Source organism: Lutjanus erythropterus, chromosome 14, assembly GCF_056507025.1.
Source record: "Lutjanus erythropterus isolate fLutEry1 chromosome 14, fLutEry1.hap2, whole genome shotgun sequence".
NCBI lineage: Eukaryota > Metazoa > Chordata > Actinopteri > Lutjaniformes > Lutjanidae > Lutjanus > Lutjanus erythropterus.
Window position 1 is genome coordinate 261,413 of NC_139330.1, and position 20,050 is coordinate 281,462.

Sequence of the window (20,050 nt, forward strand, 5' to 3'; positions counted from 1 at the left end):
TCCTGCATAACGGCTCTGAAATGACTAAAATAATCAGTTTTTGCTTGTAACCCACAGAAGCATTGACACACTTTAAGGAGTCACAAGCTAAAAAGTTTTGAAAATTTTGGAAACCACTTGTTCAACCATCCCAGTGCTCTGCTGTCCACAAACTTCAAGTCTAATGTGGCGAAGGTCACGGTCCACAGACGATTCTCGTCATTAGCATAAATTCATTGGGGTTTCATATCCATCTTTCATGTGATTCTGCAGAAGACAGAAGAAGAGTTTCTGAAATGTCAAACTTCTTCAGGTGTGTGTGTCACATGTTCACAGATCAGATCTCTACTTGTTTGTTCTCTCTTCTGTTTGGTAAAGTTTCATTCACCTTTTGGTTTTTGCCTTATTTTCTGTTGAAGTTCGCTTTATTTTTCCTCTTTGAACGATGACAAGGTGTTTTTCACGGTTCAGCTGGTGAAATCAAACTTAGGGCGTGGACCAAAATCAGCTGCGTTAGTTTGTTAACTGCACATCCAGAGCTGATTCCTATAAAAGAGTGTCAGGTTTCCTCCCTGCCTTGTGTCTGAAGCACTGATCTGTGTCAGTCTCACTGTGTGTGAATAGAAACAAACTGCTCGTCTTGTAAAATTTGTTGCTGTAAGTAGTGTTTTAATAAAAGTTAGTGAGGAACCAGCTGCTCCGTGTGTTTTTCTTCTACTCAGAAACCACGATGGGACATTTGGTGACTGAAACAACATGATCTAACCCGTCTTCAGTCAAATGTTTGGAGACATCCTGTGCTCATCCTCACCAAATCACAACAATTCAACAATTCTGCCTAATATCATATCAAATCATATCACAATATGTAATCGCCATATTGATCGAAATAATTGCAATTAGATATTTTTTCAAAATGTTTAGCCCTGGCGTTTGGCCTCCCTCTAGTTCTGTTTCATATTTTTATTTTCAGACTGGGTTAAAAAAAAAAAGATTTATTGATTAAAATTGATTTTCCTTCGTGTGGTCAGACATGGATGCAGAAAATCCCCAGATCTATCTTTTAATATCTGTCTGTTCTCTTCTTCATGTGGTTCAGCCTGCAGTTTTAACCCTGTTGGTCTCACGTGAGCAGACTGTGGTAATTTTAGTGTGTTGTCAGGTCATGTTTAATAAAAAGTACATCATTTATGTAACTGGTTTAATGTACATGACAATATTTTTAATAATGCTTAGAGGTTAGTCCTTGTACAAATTACAGCATTAATTCTCTGAGAATCTCTTTCATATCCAAGAAAAGTTGTAACTGAAATATCTTGAATCAAATGAGTTTGGGAAATCTGAATTGATACTCGACCCTGTTTCATAATGTGACAGAAAACATGATGATATGAAAATGGAGAATGAGTCGAGAACATGAAGAGTAAAGTGTTTTATCCAGCAGATTAAATGAAATTCTTCATCATATTAATTAATAACAGATAAAATAATACAGTTTGAACATCAGAGTGCAGATGATCTGTGAAATGAACAATATATATTATATATATATATATATATATACAGTACAGGCCAAAAGTTTGGACACACCTTCTCATTCAATGCGTTTTCTTTATTTTCATGACTATTTACATTGTAGATTCTCACTGAAGGCATCAAAACTATGAATGAACACATGTGGAGTTATGTACTTAACAAAAAAATTGTGAAATAACTGAAAACATGTTTTATATTCTAGTTTCTTCAAAATAGCCACCCTTTGCTCTGATTACTGCTTTGCACACTCTTGGCATTCTCTCGATGAGCTTCAAGAGGTAGTCACCTGAAATGGTTTTCCAACAGTCTTGAAGGAGTTCCCAGAGGTGTTTAGCACTTGTTGGCCCCTTTGCCTTCACTCTGCGGTCCAGCTCACCCCAAACCATCTCGATTGGGTTCAGGTCCGGTGACTGTGGAGGCCAGGTCATCTGCCGCAGCACTCCATCACTCTCCTTCTTGGTCAAATAGCCCTTACACAGTCTGGAGGTGTGTTTGGGGTCACTGTCCTGTTGAAAAATAAATGATCGTCCAACTAAACGCAAACCGGATGGGATGGCATGTCACTGCAGGATGCTGTGGTAGCCATGCTGGTTCAGTGTGTCTTCAATTTTGAATAAATCCCCAACAGTGTCACCAGCAAAACACCCCCACACCATCACACCTCCTCCTCCATGCTTCACAGTGGGAACCAGGCATGTGGAATCCATCCGTTCACCTTTTCTGCATCTCACAAAGACATGGCGGTTGGAACCAAAGATCTCAAATTTGTACTCATCAGACCAAAGCACCGATTTCCACTGGTCTAATGTCCATTCCTTGTGTTTCTTGGCCCAAACAAATCTCTTCTGCTTGTTACCTCTCCTTAGCAGTGGTTTCCTAGCAGCTATTTGACCATGAAAGCCTGATTCGCGCAGTCTCCTCTTAACAGTTGTTCTAGAGATGGGTCTGCTGCTAGAACTCTGTGTGGCATTCATCTGGTCTCTGATCTGAGCTGCTGTTAACTTGCGATTTCTGAGGCTGGTGACTCGGATGAACTTATCCTCAGAAGCAGAGGTGACTCTTGGTCTTCCTTTCCTGGGTCGGTCCTCATGTGTGCCAGTTTTGTTGTAGCGCTTGATGGTTTTTGCAACTCCACTTGGGGTTTTTGCAATTTTCCGGACTGACTGACCTTCATTTCTTAAAGTAATGATGGCCACTTGTTTTTCTTTAGTTAGCTGATTGGTTCTTGCCATAATATGAATTTTAACAGTTGTCCAATAGGGCTGTCGGCTGTGTATTAACCTGACTTCTGCACAACACAACTGATGGTCCCAACCCCATTGATAAAGCAAGAAATTCCACTAATTAACCCAGATAAGGCACACCTGTGAAGTGAAAACCATTTCAGGTGACTACCTCTTGAAGCTCATCGAGAGAATGCCAAGAGTGTGCAAAGCAGTAATCAGAGCAAAGGGTGGCTATTTTGAAGAAACTAGAATATAAAACATGTTTTCAGTTATTTCACCTTTTTTTGTTAAGTACATAACTCCACATGTGTTCATTCATAGTTTTGATGCCTTCAGTGAGAATCTACAATGTAAATAGTCATGAAAATAAAGAAAACGCATCGAATGAGAAGGTGTGTCCAAACTTTTGGCCTGTACTGTATATATATATATATATATTATATATATATATGTATATATATTATATAACAACCAGGGGTCATTTTCACTGTTTTCAATAAGTTTGTTGAATTAAAAAACACAAAGCTGTTGGTACCTGACTTTTCCTAAACATCTCTGTATTTTCATTAAACAGGAAGTTGTGATCGTAATAATTAATGAAAAATTTAACCAGTTCCTGTGAATTATTTTTTGTCCAAACTCCCCCCCCACGCAAACATCAGACATTTTTATTATTCACGAGTTTCTTTGCATTTCTATTTGATTGTACTGATTTGCACTGAACAGATATTTTATCATCGTCATTAAGAGTCGTCAATACTCTGTTATTTTGTCCTTTTGAGCTGTTTTCACTTCAGCTCGTTTGAGCATTGTAATCAGAGTAATAGTGTAATCAGAGTAATAGTGTAATCAGAGTAATAGTGTAATCAGAGTTGTCAGACATTTCAGGTCGAAATCCTGGAGGTACTGAATTAACATAAATAAATACATGAATGATACAAAAGTCAAATGTTTCCTGTTTCAGTCACAGACGGTCCAACTGACCCCACAGAAATCACCACAGTTTATATTTACTTTTTGCACAGTTGGAGATGCATATTGGTTGCTTAGCAACTATCATCGTCTCTGTCAATAAAACTTCACAAGTGATCTTGTTTTCAATTTTCCGACATTAAAATACAAATAATTAATTAAAGATAAAGTAGGGGAGAACAGGGACAGTTGTATCACTTGTTGTCTCACCACTTTCTTTGGTTTTATTTTTGTACTCGTTTCCAGCCTTTTCACATTTTTCACAGCTTTGATTATTTTTTGTGAAATTTTTTAAAAATTAATGTTAAAATAACATTTATAATCTTATAAAATACATTTAACTGTTTGAATCACATCCTACAGAAAAAAACAGTGAATATATGAAAGAACTGGATGGAACCTGTCAGTCACTGAAGGCTTAAAACACAAAATCACTTCATACCAGTGTGACAGAAATTATTAACCTTAAAAAAACAAAAACAGATTTAGAAATATTTAAATGATCGAGAATGTTCTAGAAAGATATAAAAAACATAAATGTAAAATAAACCTCTTAAACTAAAAGGAACTGACGACCATGAAAATGTTCTCATCTCGAAGAACGTTGAGATATTTAGATCAAAGCTTTGTTGATTTATTGAGCCGTGGTGGAATGTAACTAAGAACATTTACTCAAGTATTCTTTCCTATTGTTGCATTTTTGTTTTCTTTTTTGTAGTATGTGATTTGTTGTTGTTTACGATGTGTTCAGTCTGCAGTTCAGTCTGCAGTTCAGTCTGCAGTTCAGTCTACAGTTCAGTGTACAGTTCAGTCTGCAGTTCAGTCTGCAGTTCAGTGTACAGTTCAGTCTGCAGTTCAGTCTGCAGTTCAGTCTGCAGTTCAGTGTACAGTTCAGTCTGCAGTTCAGTCTGCAGTTCAGTCTACAGTTCAGTCTGCAGTTCAGTCTGCAGTTCAGTCTGCAGCCAATCGTCTGTTTTCATACAATGAAACCATGAAGAACCAAGAACTGTTCTGAGGACAGTTGAGGTCTAAAATAAATTGTTTTATTGAAGTGTGAAAGAGTCGTCATGCAGCTGCAGTAGCAGAAAAAGCTTTTATTGATTTAGTTTGCAGCTGAAGTCGCTTGACAACAGCGAAGAAAGAACATTATAGAACATCAACAATATGAATATAGGTTCTCTCAAAATTACAGCAAAACAGAACAGGGAGTTCTCAGAACCTCAAACGTTCATCTAACAGACAGAACACAGAGTCTCCGCTCAGTCGACGAGCCGATAATCAATCCATCGATCAGTTATTGCAGCGATACTTCAGAGGCTCCTGCAGACGTCTGCGCAGGGTTCAGTGAACCCGCAGAATCTCTCTTCAGATGCATAGAAACATCCAGAACTACAAACGTAAAAAAAAAAAACTGTGAGTAAATCTAAACAGGAAGTGATTCTACTGTAACGAAGGCAGAGACCCTCCACCATCATCATCATCATCATCATCATCATGATCATCATCATCATCATCAACAGAACTCCTCCATCAGTAAAAACTCAAGGCAGAACGTGACAGAACAAACAGATTAAAGGATGAGATGGACTAACAGTCTGCAGATTAATAAGAATCCCTTTTTAACTCAAACAGGCAGACGTTCTCCTGCAGAACAAAGATCCTTCATCACCGCTGTCGGTCACCAGTACCACCGACGTCCACAGCGGGACAGAGCCTGGCTGTTCGAACAGGAGAGATGCTGAGACGCCGCCGAGTCGCCACAGAGACAAAAAAACCAAAACAAAACCAGTTCTGAGATTAAAATCAGAAAAACTAAAACATTTACATTTTCAACGTCTGATTCTTCACACGAAGCAAAAAAATCTGAGAACAGTTCGAAACTTAAGTAAAAATATTTGATTTAAAACCATTTCACTGGAGTTTGAATCCAGAATCGAACTGGTTTTTGGACTGGGTTTACACTGGTTTCAGGTTTGTTTTAATCCTATTTCAAGTTTTGTTTAGATTGGTGTTAAATCTGCCAGATTATAAGATTTAAAACTATCCTTTTTAATGGGTTTCACACTAGTTTAACCTTGTTTTCACTGAATTTAATTCAGGTATCAGACTTGGTTTGAACTGGTTTCAGAGTGTTTCAACCTTCATTTAGACTGGTAACTGGAATCATCATATTATACTGGTCTCAGTTTTACTGGGTCTATAATAGTTTTAAAGTGGTTTCAAACTATATTTTAAGTGCATTAAGATTGGTTTCACACTGGTTTCAGACTTTTTTTTAAACTGGTTTCAGATTGGTTTTAAGTGTACAGTAATTTAAAGTTTAAAATGTTTTTTAATGGGTTTAAACTGGTTTCACATTGGGATTTAACTTGATTCAAACTGGGTTTGAATGGTTTTAACCTTGCTTCAGACTGTTTGACTCAGTTTCAGACTTTGTTTAAACTGAGTTTGGACTGGTTTCAAACAGCGTTTAAAGTGCTTTAAGACTGGTTTCAAACTGGTTTTAGACTGAGTTTACACTCACAGTATTTGTAGATTTGAAACTTTTCTTTTTAATGGTTTTAAACTGATTTCAGACCAGCTCAAATTAGTTTTAGACTGCTACTGGACTTAAACAGTTTTACTGAGTTGAGACTAGTTTAAACTGGGTTTAAACTGGGTTTAAACTGGTTTCAGACCAGTGAGTAAAAACAAAAACACATATCTTGACTTTTATGTCAAACTTAGAATCTTTTTTTCTCATTTTAAGTCTAAACTAAGATTTTCTTTCTCTTTTAGTCTCTCAGAATTTAAAGTTTTAATCTCAGAACCGTTTTTTTTTTTTCTTTGGCGTCACATGACCGTTGTCTCCGGCCATGCTCTGATTGGATGAATTCACAGAAGGTAAATACAGGAAGTGAAAGCGAGTGCAGCGGTGTTCGGGGGGTTCAGGTGAAGGAGGACGTCCCTCTGATCGTCTCCTGTCTGTCCTGATGTTCTCAGGTGGCGTTGGATGGTCATGAGGAGGGGGCGGGGCCGTGGCAGGGTTGGCGGGGCCCGACTCGTCCTCTCTCGTCCTCAACTCTCAGAGCTTTTTGTTTTTTTCTTCATCCGGTTCAGTCGAAGGGGCTGAAGTCCCTCTCCAGGTTCTCGGACTCGTCGTCGTCGGAGAAGAAGTCGTCCTCATCGATGTCGTCTTCGTCGTAGTCCTCGTGCCACTCGGGGACGTACTCTTCATCGTACTCGTCATCCTCGTCCTCCGCCTCCTCGCCACCGTCCTCGCCTGTGTTGTTGTTGTTGTCTGAATCTCCGGAGTCTGACGTGCGCTCTGACTTCGACCTGACAACAAAGAAAACAAATTTAGTCCTGAACTCAAATTAGAAAAACATTTTTAGTTTTTGTTTCTTTCAGTTTTCATTTATTTTATTTTTCTTTTCCAAATCTCAGAAATAAAAAAAAAATAAAAAAATAACACAAGACCACAAACTTGTTTTTAACCATTTTTGGGAAAATTAAACACCATGTGATTCAATGAACAATACATCAATCATTCAGTCATCAATCAGCTCAGATATCTTTTAAATTATTGATCCAAACGTTTACAAATATCTGATTTTCACAAGAGAGTTGAAGAATTTCAAAGATCAGACTTCAACTTTTCAGCTTCAGGGTCAAATGATCACCACACACACACACACACACACACACACACACACACACACACACACACACACACACACATTCATACACACTCACACACACACACACACACACACATTCATACACACACACACACACACACATTCATACACACACACATTCATACACACACACACACTCATACACACACACATTCATACACACACACACACACACACACACATTCATACACACACACAGACACACATTCATACACACACACATTCATACACACACACACACACACACACACATTCATACACACACACACACACACAGACACACATTCATACACACACACACACACACACACACACATTCATACACACACACACACACACACATTCATACACACACACATTCATACACACACACATTCATACACACACACAGACACACACACACACACACATTCATACACACACACACACACACACACACACACACACATTCATACACACACACATTCATACACACAGACACACACACATTCATACACACACACATTCATACACACACACAGACACACACACACACACACACACATTCATACACACACATTCATACACACACACACACACACAGACACAGACACACACACAGACACACACACATTCATACACACACACACAGACACACATTCATACACACACACACACACACACATTCATACACACACACACACACACACACATTCATACACACACACAGACACACATTCATACACACACACACACACACACACACACACAGACACACATTCATACACACACACACACACAGACACAGACACACACATTCACACAGACACACATTCATACACACACACACACACACACACACACACACACACACACACACACAGACACACATTCATACACACACACATTCATACACACACACACACACACACAGACACACATTCATACACACACACACACACAGACACAGACACACACATTCACACAGACACACATTCATACACACACACACACACACACACACACAGACACACATTCATACACACACACATTCATACACACACACACACACACACACACACACACACACACACAAGTTGAGAAACGTTGAGAAAACACATGATCGTCCACGTTCACTTCCTGCAGTCCTGTGAATCAGTCATGTGACCTGGATGCTGTGTGCTTATTGGTGATGGTACTCACACTTTGTTGGTGTCGGTGTGGTTGGACAGGTTGGAGGCCTGAGTGGATTCTGGTTCCTGGCTGCTCTTGGACTGATAACCGACCCTGAAATCCTGAATCCACAAAAACACAAAACTGAAACTGAGACGACTGAACTGGAATATTCAAGTCAGTGTCTGACAGGTTCAACTACAACATTAAAGTTTAGATTTTCAGTTCACTTTAAAACCAGCAGGGGGCTCAAACTGACACTACATTTAGAGTGAGTTTAAACTGGTTCCAGACTGGTTATAATCCAGTTTAAGGTTCTAAATCAGACTGACAGTAAACTAATTTGAAGACTCAGTTTTAACTGGTTCAGACTGGTCTCAAACTGGTTTCAAAACTGATTTTAGACCATTTTGGGTCTGTTTTAATTGGTTTATATTTGCTATAAACCAGTTTCAGATTGAAGACTGCTTTTTAAATTAGATGTGAACAGTTTTTTAATCAAACTGACTGTAGAAACTGTTAATATGGTTTAGAATGAGCCCAAACTGGTTCCAGACTGGTTATAATCCAGTTGCTTTGAAAGTGAGCGTTAACTCATTTAGAAGAGTTTGAATTAGTTTAAAACTGGTTTTGGATTATTTAAGTCTCTGGCTTCAGACAATATTTACAACAAACCAGTTTTACATAGTTCTCTAAATAAGATGTGAACTGGTGTTGGACTGGCTTTTAGTCAGACTGGACTGGTTTCAGACCGGTTTCAGACTGGTGTTACCTGTGTGGAGTGCTGCAGGATGGCCAGGAGGCGCTCCTGGATGCGTCGGATCAGTTCCAGTCCGGTGTTGAGGTGTTCTGGTTTCAGCAGGCGGACACACGAGGCCAGATCAGTGCACTGTAGCAGCGTCTCCTCTGAGGACAAACACCAGGACACACACCAGTCAGACCAGTAAACACATCAGTTCTAGCTGCAGACGGTCTGTTTGGAACATGGAGAACGTGGTTCTCACCCAGCAGGATCTGCAGGGCGTTGGTGTGCAGGTCCAGAGCCTCCGTCTGCTGCTCCATCACGTCCATCTTCTCCGTCTCCTGGTTGTAGTAACTGTAGACACAGGAGTAGGCCAACACCTGCAGACACAGAGCAGGGCACAGTGAACACAGGAAGCACAGAGAGCGAGGAGGATGAGGATGATGAGGATGATGAGGATGATGAAGATGATGAAGATGATGAGGATGATGTTACCTTCCGAGCCTGAGCGAGGACTTTACAGGCGTCGATGACGAAGGTCAGAGACTTCATCTGCAGAGCTTCATTAATGGACGACACCTTGTTCTCCAGGTTGATCGCAAAGTCCTGAAACAAACAGGAAGTTTAACATCACATCCTGCTCCTTCACAATAAAACTCACCCTGCTCCTTCACAGTAAAAGTCTAAATTCTCCCTTTGTACCTTTTTATCCACATGTCCATGTTTTCTTTTACAGGAGGTTAAAGTAACCAGAGACAGAACCTTTAGAACCTTCAGTGTCCACACAGCTGTTCCTTCAACCTGCTGTTTTGTGGTAATTCTTATCATAATATCAATAATCAATCAATCAGATTGATCAGAATGTTGTACCTTGGCCTGATGGTGGAAGGTGCATCTCTCGTTATAATCCTGGAACTTCTTCTCCTGTCGCGCTGCTTTACTCACCTGGAACAACAACAACAACAGGACACATTAACCGTGTTCCTGGTCTCTGATTGGACAGTTTCATGTGCTGACTGTGGTCATGTGACAGTCTGTGAACCAACCATGGCGGAGCAGTTGTAGTAATCTTTGTGTGTCGGTTTCCAGGGTTTCAGACAGCGCCAGCAGAAACCGTGGTTACACTTGGCACAGGTCATACTGAGGACAGAGTGACACAGCGTTATGACATCATCATCTACAGGTGTTAGTATGACATGACGGCGAGCAGCAGGCGTGGCGTAGCGTACGTACTGCAGACAGCCCTCGTTCTTCTCGATCTGAGCCTGGCAGCTGGGGCAGCGTTTGGAGATGAGCTTGGCGAGGTGTTTGCTCTGAGCCTCCATACTCATCCCTTCATAATATCCTCCGTCGTCCATCCACTGAGACATGTGGCTGCAGCTGGCAGGGTAGTGCGCCTGCAGGGGGCGACAAACGCTCGCTGTGTTAACAAGAAAACGCTCAGATACATCCACATACAGCTGGCAGCTCGTCTCTTTACAGAAAACTGCTACAACTTAAGGACTGTCTTCCAGGAACGGAGGAACGTGATACCTGATTTTAGTAAACATTGGTACATTTTTATTACACGGCGTTGTTAAATACTCAGTTCTGATTGGTCAGCTACAGCCTTCTAAGGTCTGCTATTTCTGTATAACAGACTGCTGCTGTGGACACAGTTCTGATCACAGACTGTGGAGGAACAAAAAAAATCATTCTTCAATCACCAAAATCACTTTAAGACTTAAAACTTCTGGAAATTTGTCTTGAAAGAGTAAAAATGCAGATATGATATCAAAGTTGAGTGTCTCATTGAGCATCTACAGCTGTGTGTGTGTGTGTGTGTGTGTGTGTGTGTGTGTGTGTGTGTGTGTGTGTGTGTGTGCGCGCTCTCTGACCTCGGGGAAGTTGCAGCTGAAGCAGGACGACCAGCAGCACTTGGAACAGGTTCCCATGCTGCCCATGTTCTCCTTACAGAGGATCTGATCACAGCCCTGAGGGTTGGTGCACCACGTCAGGTTGGAGCAGCACTCCACGTAACCACGCAGCAGAGCGTTCTCATACTGACAGAACACACAGAACATGTTAAAAACATACACGTAACCTTAGAGCAGTGTGTTCTCAGTGATTAAATTACAGAATACATGACAAACGTGACAATAAAACACTGAGAAAACAAACTGCATGAGGTCGGGTTGTCATGGTAACAGAGGAGGATGGTGTTACCTTGGAGATGGTGTCCTTGTCTGTGAGGATGTTGAGGAAGAAGAGTGATGTGGGCTGAGCCTGGCAGTCTGTGATTGGACAGTTACAGTTCATCACCAGGTTCTGTTCAATCCTCGCCGTCAGGTACTCCTGCCAACATGACTGCAGGACAGACACACAGACGTCAGAACCACACCTGAACCACATCTGAACCACACCTGAACTACACCTGAACCACACCTGAACCACACCTGAACTACACCTGAACTACACCTGAACCACACCTGAACTACACCTGAACTACACCTGAACCACACCTGAACTACACCTGAACTACACCTGAACCACACCTGAACCACACCTGAACTACACCTGAACCACACCTGAACTACACCTGAACCACACCTGAACTACACCTGAACCACACCTGAACTACACCTGAACTACACCTGAACCACACCTGAACCACACCTGAACTACACCTGAACCACACCTGAACTACACCTGAACCACACCTGAACCACACCTGAACTACACCTGAACTACACCTGAGAGTGTGTGTGTGTGTGTGTGTGTGTGAGTGTGAGTTCTGACCCGGCAGCAGTAGTGCATGCAGCTCAGTGAGGGGACCGGCTCGGTGGCGGGGGTGCGGGGCCCCAGGCACACGGGGCAGGTGGAGGCGGGGCTCGGGGGCGGCTGAGGGTTTCTAAACTTGAGGCCGGCGGCCATGATGAGGGCGTCGGGGTCGTCCGTGTACCGCTGCACCAACAGGTCTACGTTCCATTTACAGTGAACCAGCAGGTGCTCCGCTCGGTCCAGGTCCAGACTCAGAGTCCCCGACACCTGAGGGGACAGAGAGGGATGAGATCACCTATCTGACACCTGAACACACCTAAAAACACCTGGGTGACACCTGGACACACCTGAGACTGATGAAGACACATGACAGTTTAAAGACTGTGGTGGCAAAACATCAAGAGACACAAACCACGAGTCTGTGTTTTGTTGGTCTGTGGTTGTTTTGTGTCCGTGTCAAACAAACTTTATTGACAGTCTGACCTGCTGGACAGTCCTCTGCATCAGCTGACGGACTTCCTCCTGAGTCATTGTCCGACCCATCGAGAACAGAACTGCGTCCAGAACGCCGTCCTCGAACTGCCGTGGCGCCGACATCAGACTGTAACACACACAGAACCGTGACGTCAGAACCACGAGAGGAAAAAGAAAACATGCTGGTGGTGAATTCTGTCTGTCTGTCTCGTCTTCATGCAGAGAAAAACGAGACACCAAGAACAACAGACAGACGGAGGACAGGTGAGAAAAACAAAACAGATGAGTCTCTGAGGATTTTTATGTCTTTGGCCTAAAAACTCTTAAACTTTTAAAACTTCTCACCAACATCAGGAAACAGTTTGTTGTTTGGTTCTCAAACACTGATAATGGTTCTGTTTTTATTTGATTTATTTAGTCATTAAATGATTATTTTTCTGTATTAAAGTCTTCATTTACAGTTTAATCTTTTTATAATTCATGTTTTTATGTTTCTATGTCCATCTTATTGAAAACTGATTGCACAATATTTGTAAAATCAATAAAAACACTGAATGATAATATTGATAATGACAGTTTTATACACTGCTGTTTGACTTGAGTTTAAGTTTCACACAATTAAAGACGTCTAAAACACTTCGTCAGTTTGTCTCTCTTATTAAAATGAAGTTTGTATTTTATTCAAATAAAACATCTCAAACGTCTGTTTGTGTACAAAGTGATTAACAGAAAATTAACTACAGCTCAGGTTGATCAACTTTAAAGTTTATTTGTTTGAAATTTAAATTTAAAGATAAATTACACTCAAAACAATCAATTAATCATAATGTTAATTATTATAAAATGAGTCAAAGCAAGCAGGATTCAAAGTTTAAACTCTTCTTTATTTTCTTTTAATAGAAAATTAAACATTCTTATACACTTTGGCTGTTCTGGAGGAAAAACAGAACGTCAGAGAGTCGAAGTGGATTCATGAACTGTTGGTTTTTGTTTGAAAGTGAACTGAGAAATAAAACAAATTAAATACAACAAAACCTGAACTCAGATCTGTTTTTATCTGAGAGAACAGAAGCTGAAATGATCACGTTTAGGTTATTTTTACAGCTCAGTCTGATTTCACAGTTATTGCCTTCAAGTTTCCTGGAGAGAATAATAACATGAGAATTATATTCATTAGAAGTTCACTTTTATGAATTCCAATTAACTAATATGGTTACACGGGTTCTTTTAGCGGCAGGTCTGTAGGTCCAATATAAGTAACGATGACTCATCTTATTAATTAAGACTGAAAGAACTCTTTTCTTTCAAGGAAATTTCTATTTTACATGCAGTTAGTGCCAAATCATAGTTTTGTTTTCCAGGAAACTTTCTGGGAAATAACCAGGAAATGACCGAGCTGTGAGACAAAATGTATGACCCCGACCAGACAGAGCAGTTTTTTAAAGAGAGAGGCATCTTTTTCAAGTAGTTTTCTACAGGCAGGAAACGTTTCTCATCCTGTTAATGTACCCTAAACGCCTCGTGCTTTAGACTCAAGACGGATGTGCAGGAACGCTCTGAACGCCTCGCACTGAAGAATTATTCAACTCAGAGCAGAAAAGCTCCTGATATTATTTGCGTTTTCGCCCCCCATTGTTCAACTGAAAATATTCACGTTTAAGAAGCTGATATCAGAGGAATTTGGACTTTTTCCTTTTAAAAATGACTCAAAACAACCTTGTCATTTGAAAATTAGGTCCAAACGTGAAAATTGTTTTCACATGTTTGGACTTAAATTTCAACTAGTAATCAATCTGGCAAAAATTTGGAGATTAATTTTGTAGTTGACAACTAATCAATTGATCGACTGACTGTTGCAGCTGTTGCAGAACAAATGTGTTTAAATCTGAGAGCTCACTGCGTCTGATTGGGGCGTCGGCCATGTTTGAACGTTGACACAGACTCTGATCTCGACTGCTTTAATAATAAAAAACCCACAACATGAAAACGGATGAATATTCCAGGTTGAAAGAGGAAAACAGTGGAACAGTCCTTTAAAACCACACTGAGAACAGAGGACAGGCTGAGGGTGATGATGAGGATGATGATTGTGATGAAGGCTGCTGCTCCTCCCTACATTCACTTAAACAACATGATGAGTTAACCCTGTGTGTAAGGTCAGAGGTCACGCTCACACCTGATGTCGGCCACGCTGTCAGCGGCGGCGGCGTCCTTCCTGATCTCGGCGCGGCTGAAGGAGAACTGGGCCTGGCCTTTCTGCGGCGTGGACGGGTCCTCCGGCAGGAACTCCACAATGTGCGGGTTCTCCTCGTTGCGGCGGACGCAGCCTTTGCTGATGACGTGCATGATGCAGGAGAGGACGTCGCTGGTGCTGCAGCTGAAACGGCCGGCACCCGGAGAGCGAGACGCTTCCTGTTTCTGACACGAGTCCAGGACCTGCGGGGGACGGACAACAGAGCGGTTCTTAGAGATACACGTGTCATGTTTGTCCTGAGGGGGGCACTAGAGGATATCAATAAAAATGTATTTAGATTTTGGAACTACAGATCCCATGATGCTCTGGAGCTGTAAAGTCAACTGTAGTTTATTCAGTTTCCTGATAAACTGTCAGTTGTCCGTTTCCATGGTTACACCGCCAACAGCAGCTGCTATCACTGGATTATTCTGAGCCTGTTGGTACACTGTACATGATTTTACGGATGTTCATAAAATCCATCTCAGTCACGTCTAAATGAGTGTGGGTGTGGCCTCAGCGATGTGGGTGTGGTCTGAGCAGGTATGGGTGTGTGGGCGTGTTCTCTGTGTGACCTCTGACCTTGAAGACCAGGTTGTCGATGTGCATCTCCTTCTCCTGCTTCATGATGTGGACAATCAGACAGTAGATATAGTTCCTCTTCCTCTCCAGTGTCCCTGCAGCGTCCTCGTCCACGTTCAAGTACGTCTGTCTGGGCAGAAGCTGGACCGACGCAGGGACACCTTCCAGACTGTGAGACACCACCTGCTGGTTCAGCTGTAGCACACCTGAGAGCAGACAGAAGAGGAGGAGGGGTGAGTGAGACAGGAGGAGGAGGATGATGATGACAGGTTGTGTTTGTGTGTGTGTGTGTGTGTGTGTGTGTGTGTGTGTGTGTCTGACCCTGAGTGGGCTCGCTGGGCGTGCTGCAGGTGAGCGGTCCTCCGTCACTGATAAGTGGCAGCAGAGCGTGGAGCAAGACAGCTGTAGACAGGCCGGTCTCCTGCAGCAGAGCATCCACCCCAACCTCCTGCAGAGACACACAGAGAGACGACTGTCAGTGAACGCACCACAGAGGAACAAATTAATTAATTTAGAATCCAAACATTAAAGGCTAAATACTGTGTGTGTGTGTGTGTGTGTGTGTGTGTGTGTGTGTGTGTGTGTGTGTGTGTGTGTTACCTCCTGGCTGTTGAACTGCAGCAGGATGAACATCTGCAGCGTGGAGACGTGAAGCGTCCAGCAGCCAAACTGCAGCTCAGCGTGACCGAGCCACGTCCACTGCAGCCGGCGAGGCTTTGAGTGACTCAGACCGTACATGTACTGACCTGATGACACACACACACACACACATTACAGACACACACATATTACAACAGAAATAAGCCTGGTTTAAACCAGAGTTGAGCCTGGTTACTTACTGTGCGTGTAGAACTGGGTGAACTGGTTCAGGTAGGAGCAGAGTTCAGCTGGAAAATGTTTGGTGGGTTCATCCAGGAAACAGAGCGAGGAGACAGCCCAGCAGCGTGGAGACAGAACCAGAACTTGGACTTCGGCCTCCTCGTCTGACTCCGCCCACTCCTCCTCCATCATCTATGGCAACAACGAGAGGACACACTGCATTGAAGAATTAAACTCCACCTCTAAACTGAGGTAACTCTGAGGAGACTTGGTGGGTTTTTTCTGACCTGGTCTTGTTCTTGCAGGCAGCGGTCCAGCTGCTGCAGGCGGTACAGGTGAAACTCCTGCTGCAGCTCGGCCGACTCGCTCAGGTTCTTCAACATCTGCTGAGGGAAGCGACTCGGGAAGCAGCTGCCAATCTGATCGATGACTGCCGTCTCCAACCACACGTTCCCCTGAGCCAGCAGCCGGTCACCCAGGTAGTACCTGCAGAGACAGAGAACGTCTCGGTGTCAGAACTCAGAACCTCCTGCTGGTGCGTTCACACGCTCCTCAGGCTGGTGTTATGATGTTCACACCTGTAGAAGTGTTCGAAGGTGTTGGCAAGTTCCAGCCCCGACAGGAAGAGCATCGGCTCCAGAAACTGCTGTAGCCGCTCCAGAGTCTCCACGCTGCCGCACGCTGCGCCGCTGGCCTGAATCATCTGATCGATGTACTGAGCGAAACGTTCGCTCACCTGCACGACATGACGACATCACACACAGCACAGGTCACCTGAGATTAACCTGAGCAACACACAGCAGCAGGCAGCAGATACTTAAACCTGACTGAACTCACATGCATGGCTCTGAGGATGGAGAGCTGCAGGAGCGCAGCGGAGAAACCGTGTCGCAGGGCGAGGACGAAGGCGGTCTGCTGTCCAAACAGCTCCTCCATGGCGTTCTTCAGCCGCAGGTACAGACTGCGGTAACGTTCCACAAAGTCCGGAAGACTGCAGCTCGACTCCAGAAACTTCTTCACCTGAGGGGGAGGAGTCAGGTTTAAGTTCAGATTTAAGCCTGCTAATAAGTTAAGCCTAGTTTAAAAGAAAAATAAGTGTGTTTTAAGACAGAAATAGGACTAGTTTAGACCAGAGTTAAGCCTGGTTTAAAGTAGAACTTGCTTGGTGTAAACTAAATAAAAGGTACCTGTCGCTGTACCACTCCCTGCCAACAGAGGGCGATGCCTGCGATGCTGCTGCTGCTCTTCACTTTCGGTTTGGCCGAGGAGGATGAGGAGGACGAAGAGGCGGCGGTGGAGTCTTTGTTTTTACCCTCTTTGCCGTCTGGAAGACAGATTATAAACAGTGAGACTTTCTGAGAGAAGCTGCTGCTGCTGCTGAACAGAATCAGAGAAATGAGAGAAATGATCAAACTGCTGCAGCCACAAACAGAAAACTCAAAGAGAAAGAAAGCCGTGCCGCTGCTCTGTCCTTCTTTTCCATCTGAAAAGAAAACACATCCGTGTGGCCAGTCAAAATAAGAGCAGTCCAAAACTGAAAGAAAAAGATGGAGTGAATGTTTCAGTCAGTTCAGACGAGGAGGAGAACGTGTCAGCTGACGCCCCCTGCTGGACGAGCTCTGATCAAACCTTCTTTAACATTAATCTGTACATCTGAGAGGAGATTTAGGTCTTCAGCAGGAACCAATCAGAGCTGAGACACAGACAGGACAAACAAAAATACAGAGCAACACCGAACGCTCTCTCTAACGTCAGCAGGTTATCCGAGGTCACCCAGCAGGGGGCGGAGTGATGACTTCCTGTCCTCATGTGGACACATGAGATGTCACAGAGCAGAGTGTAAACAAACAAAATGGCCTCTGAAGTCAGCTGTTACTTACTCTTCAGCTCTTTGCTTCTGTTGAGACCTTCTGGAAACAAAAAGAACTCTTTAAACACTCAGAACTCAACACTCCTCTGGTTCTACATGTCACAAAACATCAGGCTGTCTTAAAGAGACGACGCACGACGGCACGCCGTGTCTACTTCACTGTCTTTAGAGACGTCCGTCTGATGATGAGTCAGAACGTTGTATATGCAGAGAATGACTCAGTTCTACCTTGATCATCTCTCAGCCTCTTTCCAGACAGAACAAACAGAACTGTGCTCAGATTCTGCTTCAGTCAGCAACGTGTTCATTTACCTTCTACGAACTGAATCAACTCATGTCAGCTACAGACTTAGCTTAGCTTAGCATGAAGACTGGAAAAAGGAAAACAGAGCTTAGCTTATCATAGAGACCGAGTCTGTTTTAGTCAGCCACATTTTATGTGCATTTAAAATATTGTTGACATGTAACACATTGTATGAAAACAACGAATCAAGTCAAACTAATTAATTAATGTATCTTTAGTCCAAAAGCCACAAAGGACACAGTCTATACTGAACATCAGAGGATGGTTTTTTGTATTTTTTTATGTTTTAAACAGTATTTTAGTTGCTGTGTGACTCAGATGTTTGTTCTTCCTTCCTTCTCTAAATGACTCAGATAATCGTCCTGTAGAGTCGCACTCAGGGTGTGATCAATACGTCTGCAGCCGATTCTTCACACAACTTAAATAAGTTGATCTATACTTAATTTTTTTGTATCTTTTGTTTCTCGATCCATCAGACTGAGGATGTCACCATGATGTCACAGTGTGAGCGCCATGTTTGGTGTGTGTGTATAAGCAGGAAGTAGAGACTCACTGGATTTGACAGGCGGTTTGAGCTCCTCGCTGTCCAGCCGGCTCGTGTCCACGTGGACCAGCAGGTGTGTGAGTCGCCTCACTCTGGAGTTAAAGATGGCCGCCCGGCTCTTACAGCGGCGAGCTGACTCGGCGTTATCCAGGTACTCACTGAGCAGCCAGGACAGAGGGCTGGACACCGAGGATTCTGGGTAAACACACAGAGAATTTATAGTAGCCGTTTCTCAACATGCGTTCTTCTCTGTTCTTGTGTTCTTGTGTTCTTGAGAAACGTCATCAGTCTCAGTCCAAGTACTGTTCCAATTCAAAAGTCCGCATCTCGCCAAGTACAGTCAAATACCCGGATGTGTTCTTGCCCCGCCCGTTTTATCGAGGATGCATGGGGTGGTGACTTGTGCGGACTTGGGGCAGCCACGTATCCCAGAATGCATTTCGTAGCAACAATGGCAGAGGAGAGGACCCACAACTTTAAGTTACAAGTGTTGAAATATTACTGTTTTAGTACCATGGAATGAAATTTTAAGATTATTTTATGCGAGAATGTACACATTAAAACTTCAAATCTGTCATCGATTCATCACGATAGCGCGTAGTTTAAAATTTGCTCCGACGTTTTCGGAGATGTGTCGTCCTGCTAACGGGACGGCCAGCATACCTCGCCAGCTGGCAAGATGACCGGGCTGTTAGCATTTATGTTAACCCGCTAAAACAGCCTTATCCCGGCGTGACGTTTTGAAATCTGCCGCTGGCTCTGACGTCTCTGAAGTAAAACAAGATATAATTTGTTTTCCGCACATTTAAACCAAAAGATACAGGGTTGTGTTTTTATCATATTTCGTTTTATTTCAAATATACATTAATGGTGAAAATAACTGGAAGTGGGTAAGCCAAGACGAGCTGAGATGGTGACATCATCAAGTACGCTACTGTCCCAATAGCAGAATGACCGTCCTGTGTCCTCCCGTCCTCGAGAGACTGGACTCCCAGATCGAACTTGCTAAGTCCGAACTTGGCGTACTTGGTATTGAGAAACGCCCAGTGTATGAGAGCTCCGAGTGTCGTCTGTCTGTCTGTGTCTGTCTGTCTGTCTGTCTGTGTGTGTGTGTGTACCTGTGTGTCTGTGTGTGTGTGTGTGTCTGTCTGTCTGTCTGTGTGTGTGTGTGTGTGTG

General features: G+C 43.0%; 1 protein-coding gene across 1 annotated transcript in view; it reads right to left on the reverse strand.

Moving 5' to 3' along the window:
• Positions 1-6,239: 6,239 nt before the first annotated feature.
• Positions 6,240-20,050, reverse strand: part of cul9 (cullin 9) — a 32,345-nt gene continuing 18,534 nt past the window's right edge. The window contains exons 23-45 of the mRNA XM_084735288.1: positions 18,883-19,068; positions 18,036-18,065; positions 17,343-17,479; positions 16,993-17,175; positions 16,734-16,891; positions 16,443-16,641; positions 16,176-16,347; positions 15,937-16,082; positions 15,658-15,784; positions 15,337-15,542; positions 14,698-14,957; positions 12,531-12,648; positions 12,066-12,314; positions 11,493-11,633; positions 11,165-11,329; positions 10,521-10,684; positions 10,334-10,427; positions 10,158-10,232; positions 9,783-9,893; positions 9,550-9,667; positions 9,318-9,451; positions 8,576-8,667; positions 6,240-7,031 (exon numbers count right to left, since the gene is read on the reverse strand). Of these exons, the coding sequence (XP_084591414.1) occupies positions 6,809-7,031; positions 8,576-8,667; positions 9,318-9,451; positions 9,550-9,667; positions 9,783-9,893; positions 10,158-10,232; positions 10,334-10,427; positions 10,521-10,684; positions 11,165-11,329; positions 11,493-11,633; positions 12,066-12,314; positions 12,531-12,648; positions 14,698-14,957; positions 15,337-15,542; positions 15,658-15,784; positions 15,937-16,082; positions 16,176-16,347; positions 16,443-16,641; positions 16,734-16,891; positions 16,993-17,175; positions 17,343-17,479; positions 18,036-18,065; positions 18,883-19,068 (3,488 nt within the window). The 3' untranslated portion in view covers positions 6,240-6,808. The remainder of the gene's footprint in view (positions 7,032-8,575; positions 8,668-9,317; positions 9,452-9,549; positions 9,668-9,782; positions 9,894-10,157; positions 10,233-10,333; positions 10,428-10,520; positions 10,685-11,164; positions 11,330-11,492; positions 11,634-12,065; positions 12,315-12,530; positions 12,649-14,697; positions 14,958-15,336; positions 15,543-15,657; positions 15,785-15,936; positions 16,083-16,175; positions 16,348-16,442; positions 16,642-16,733; positions 16,892-16,992; positions 17,176-17,342; positions 17,480-18,035; positions 18,066-18,882; positions 19,069-20,050) is intronic.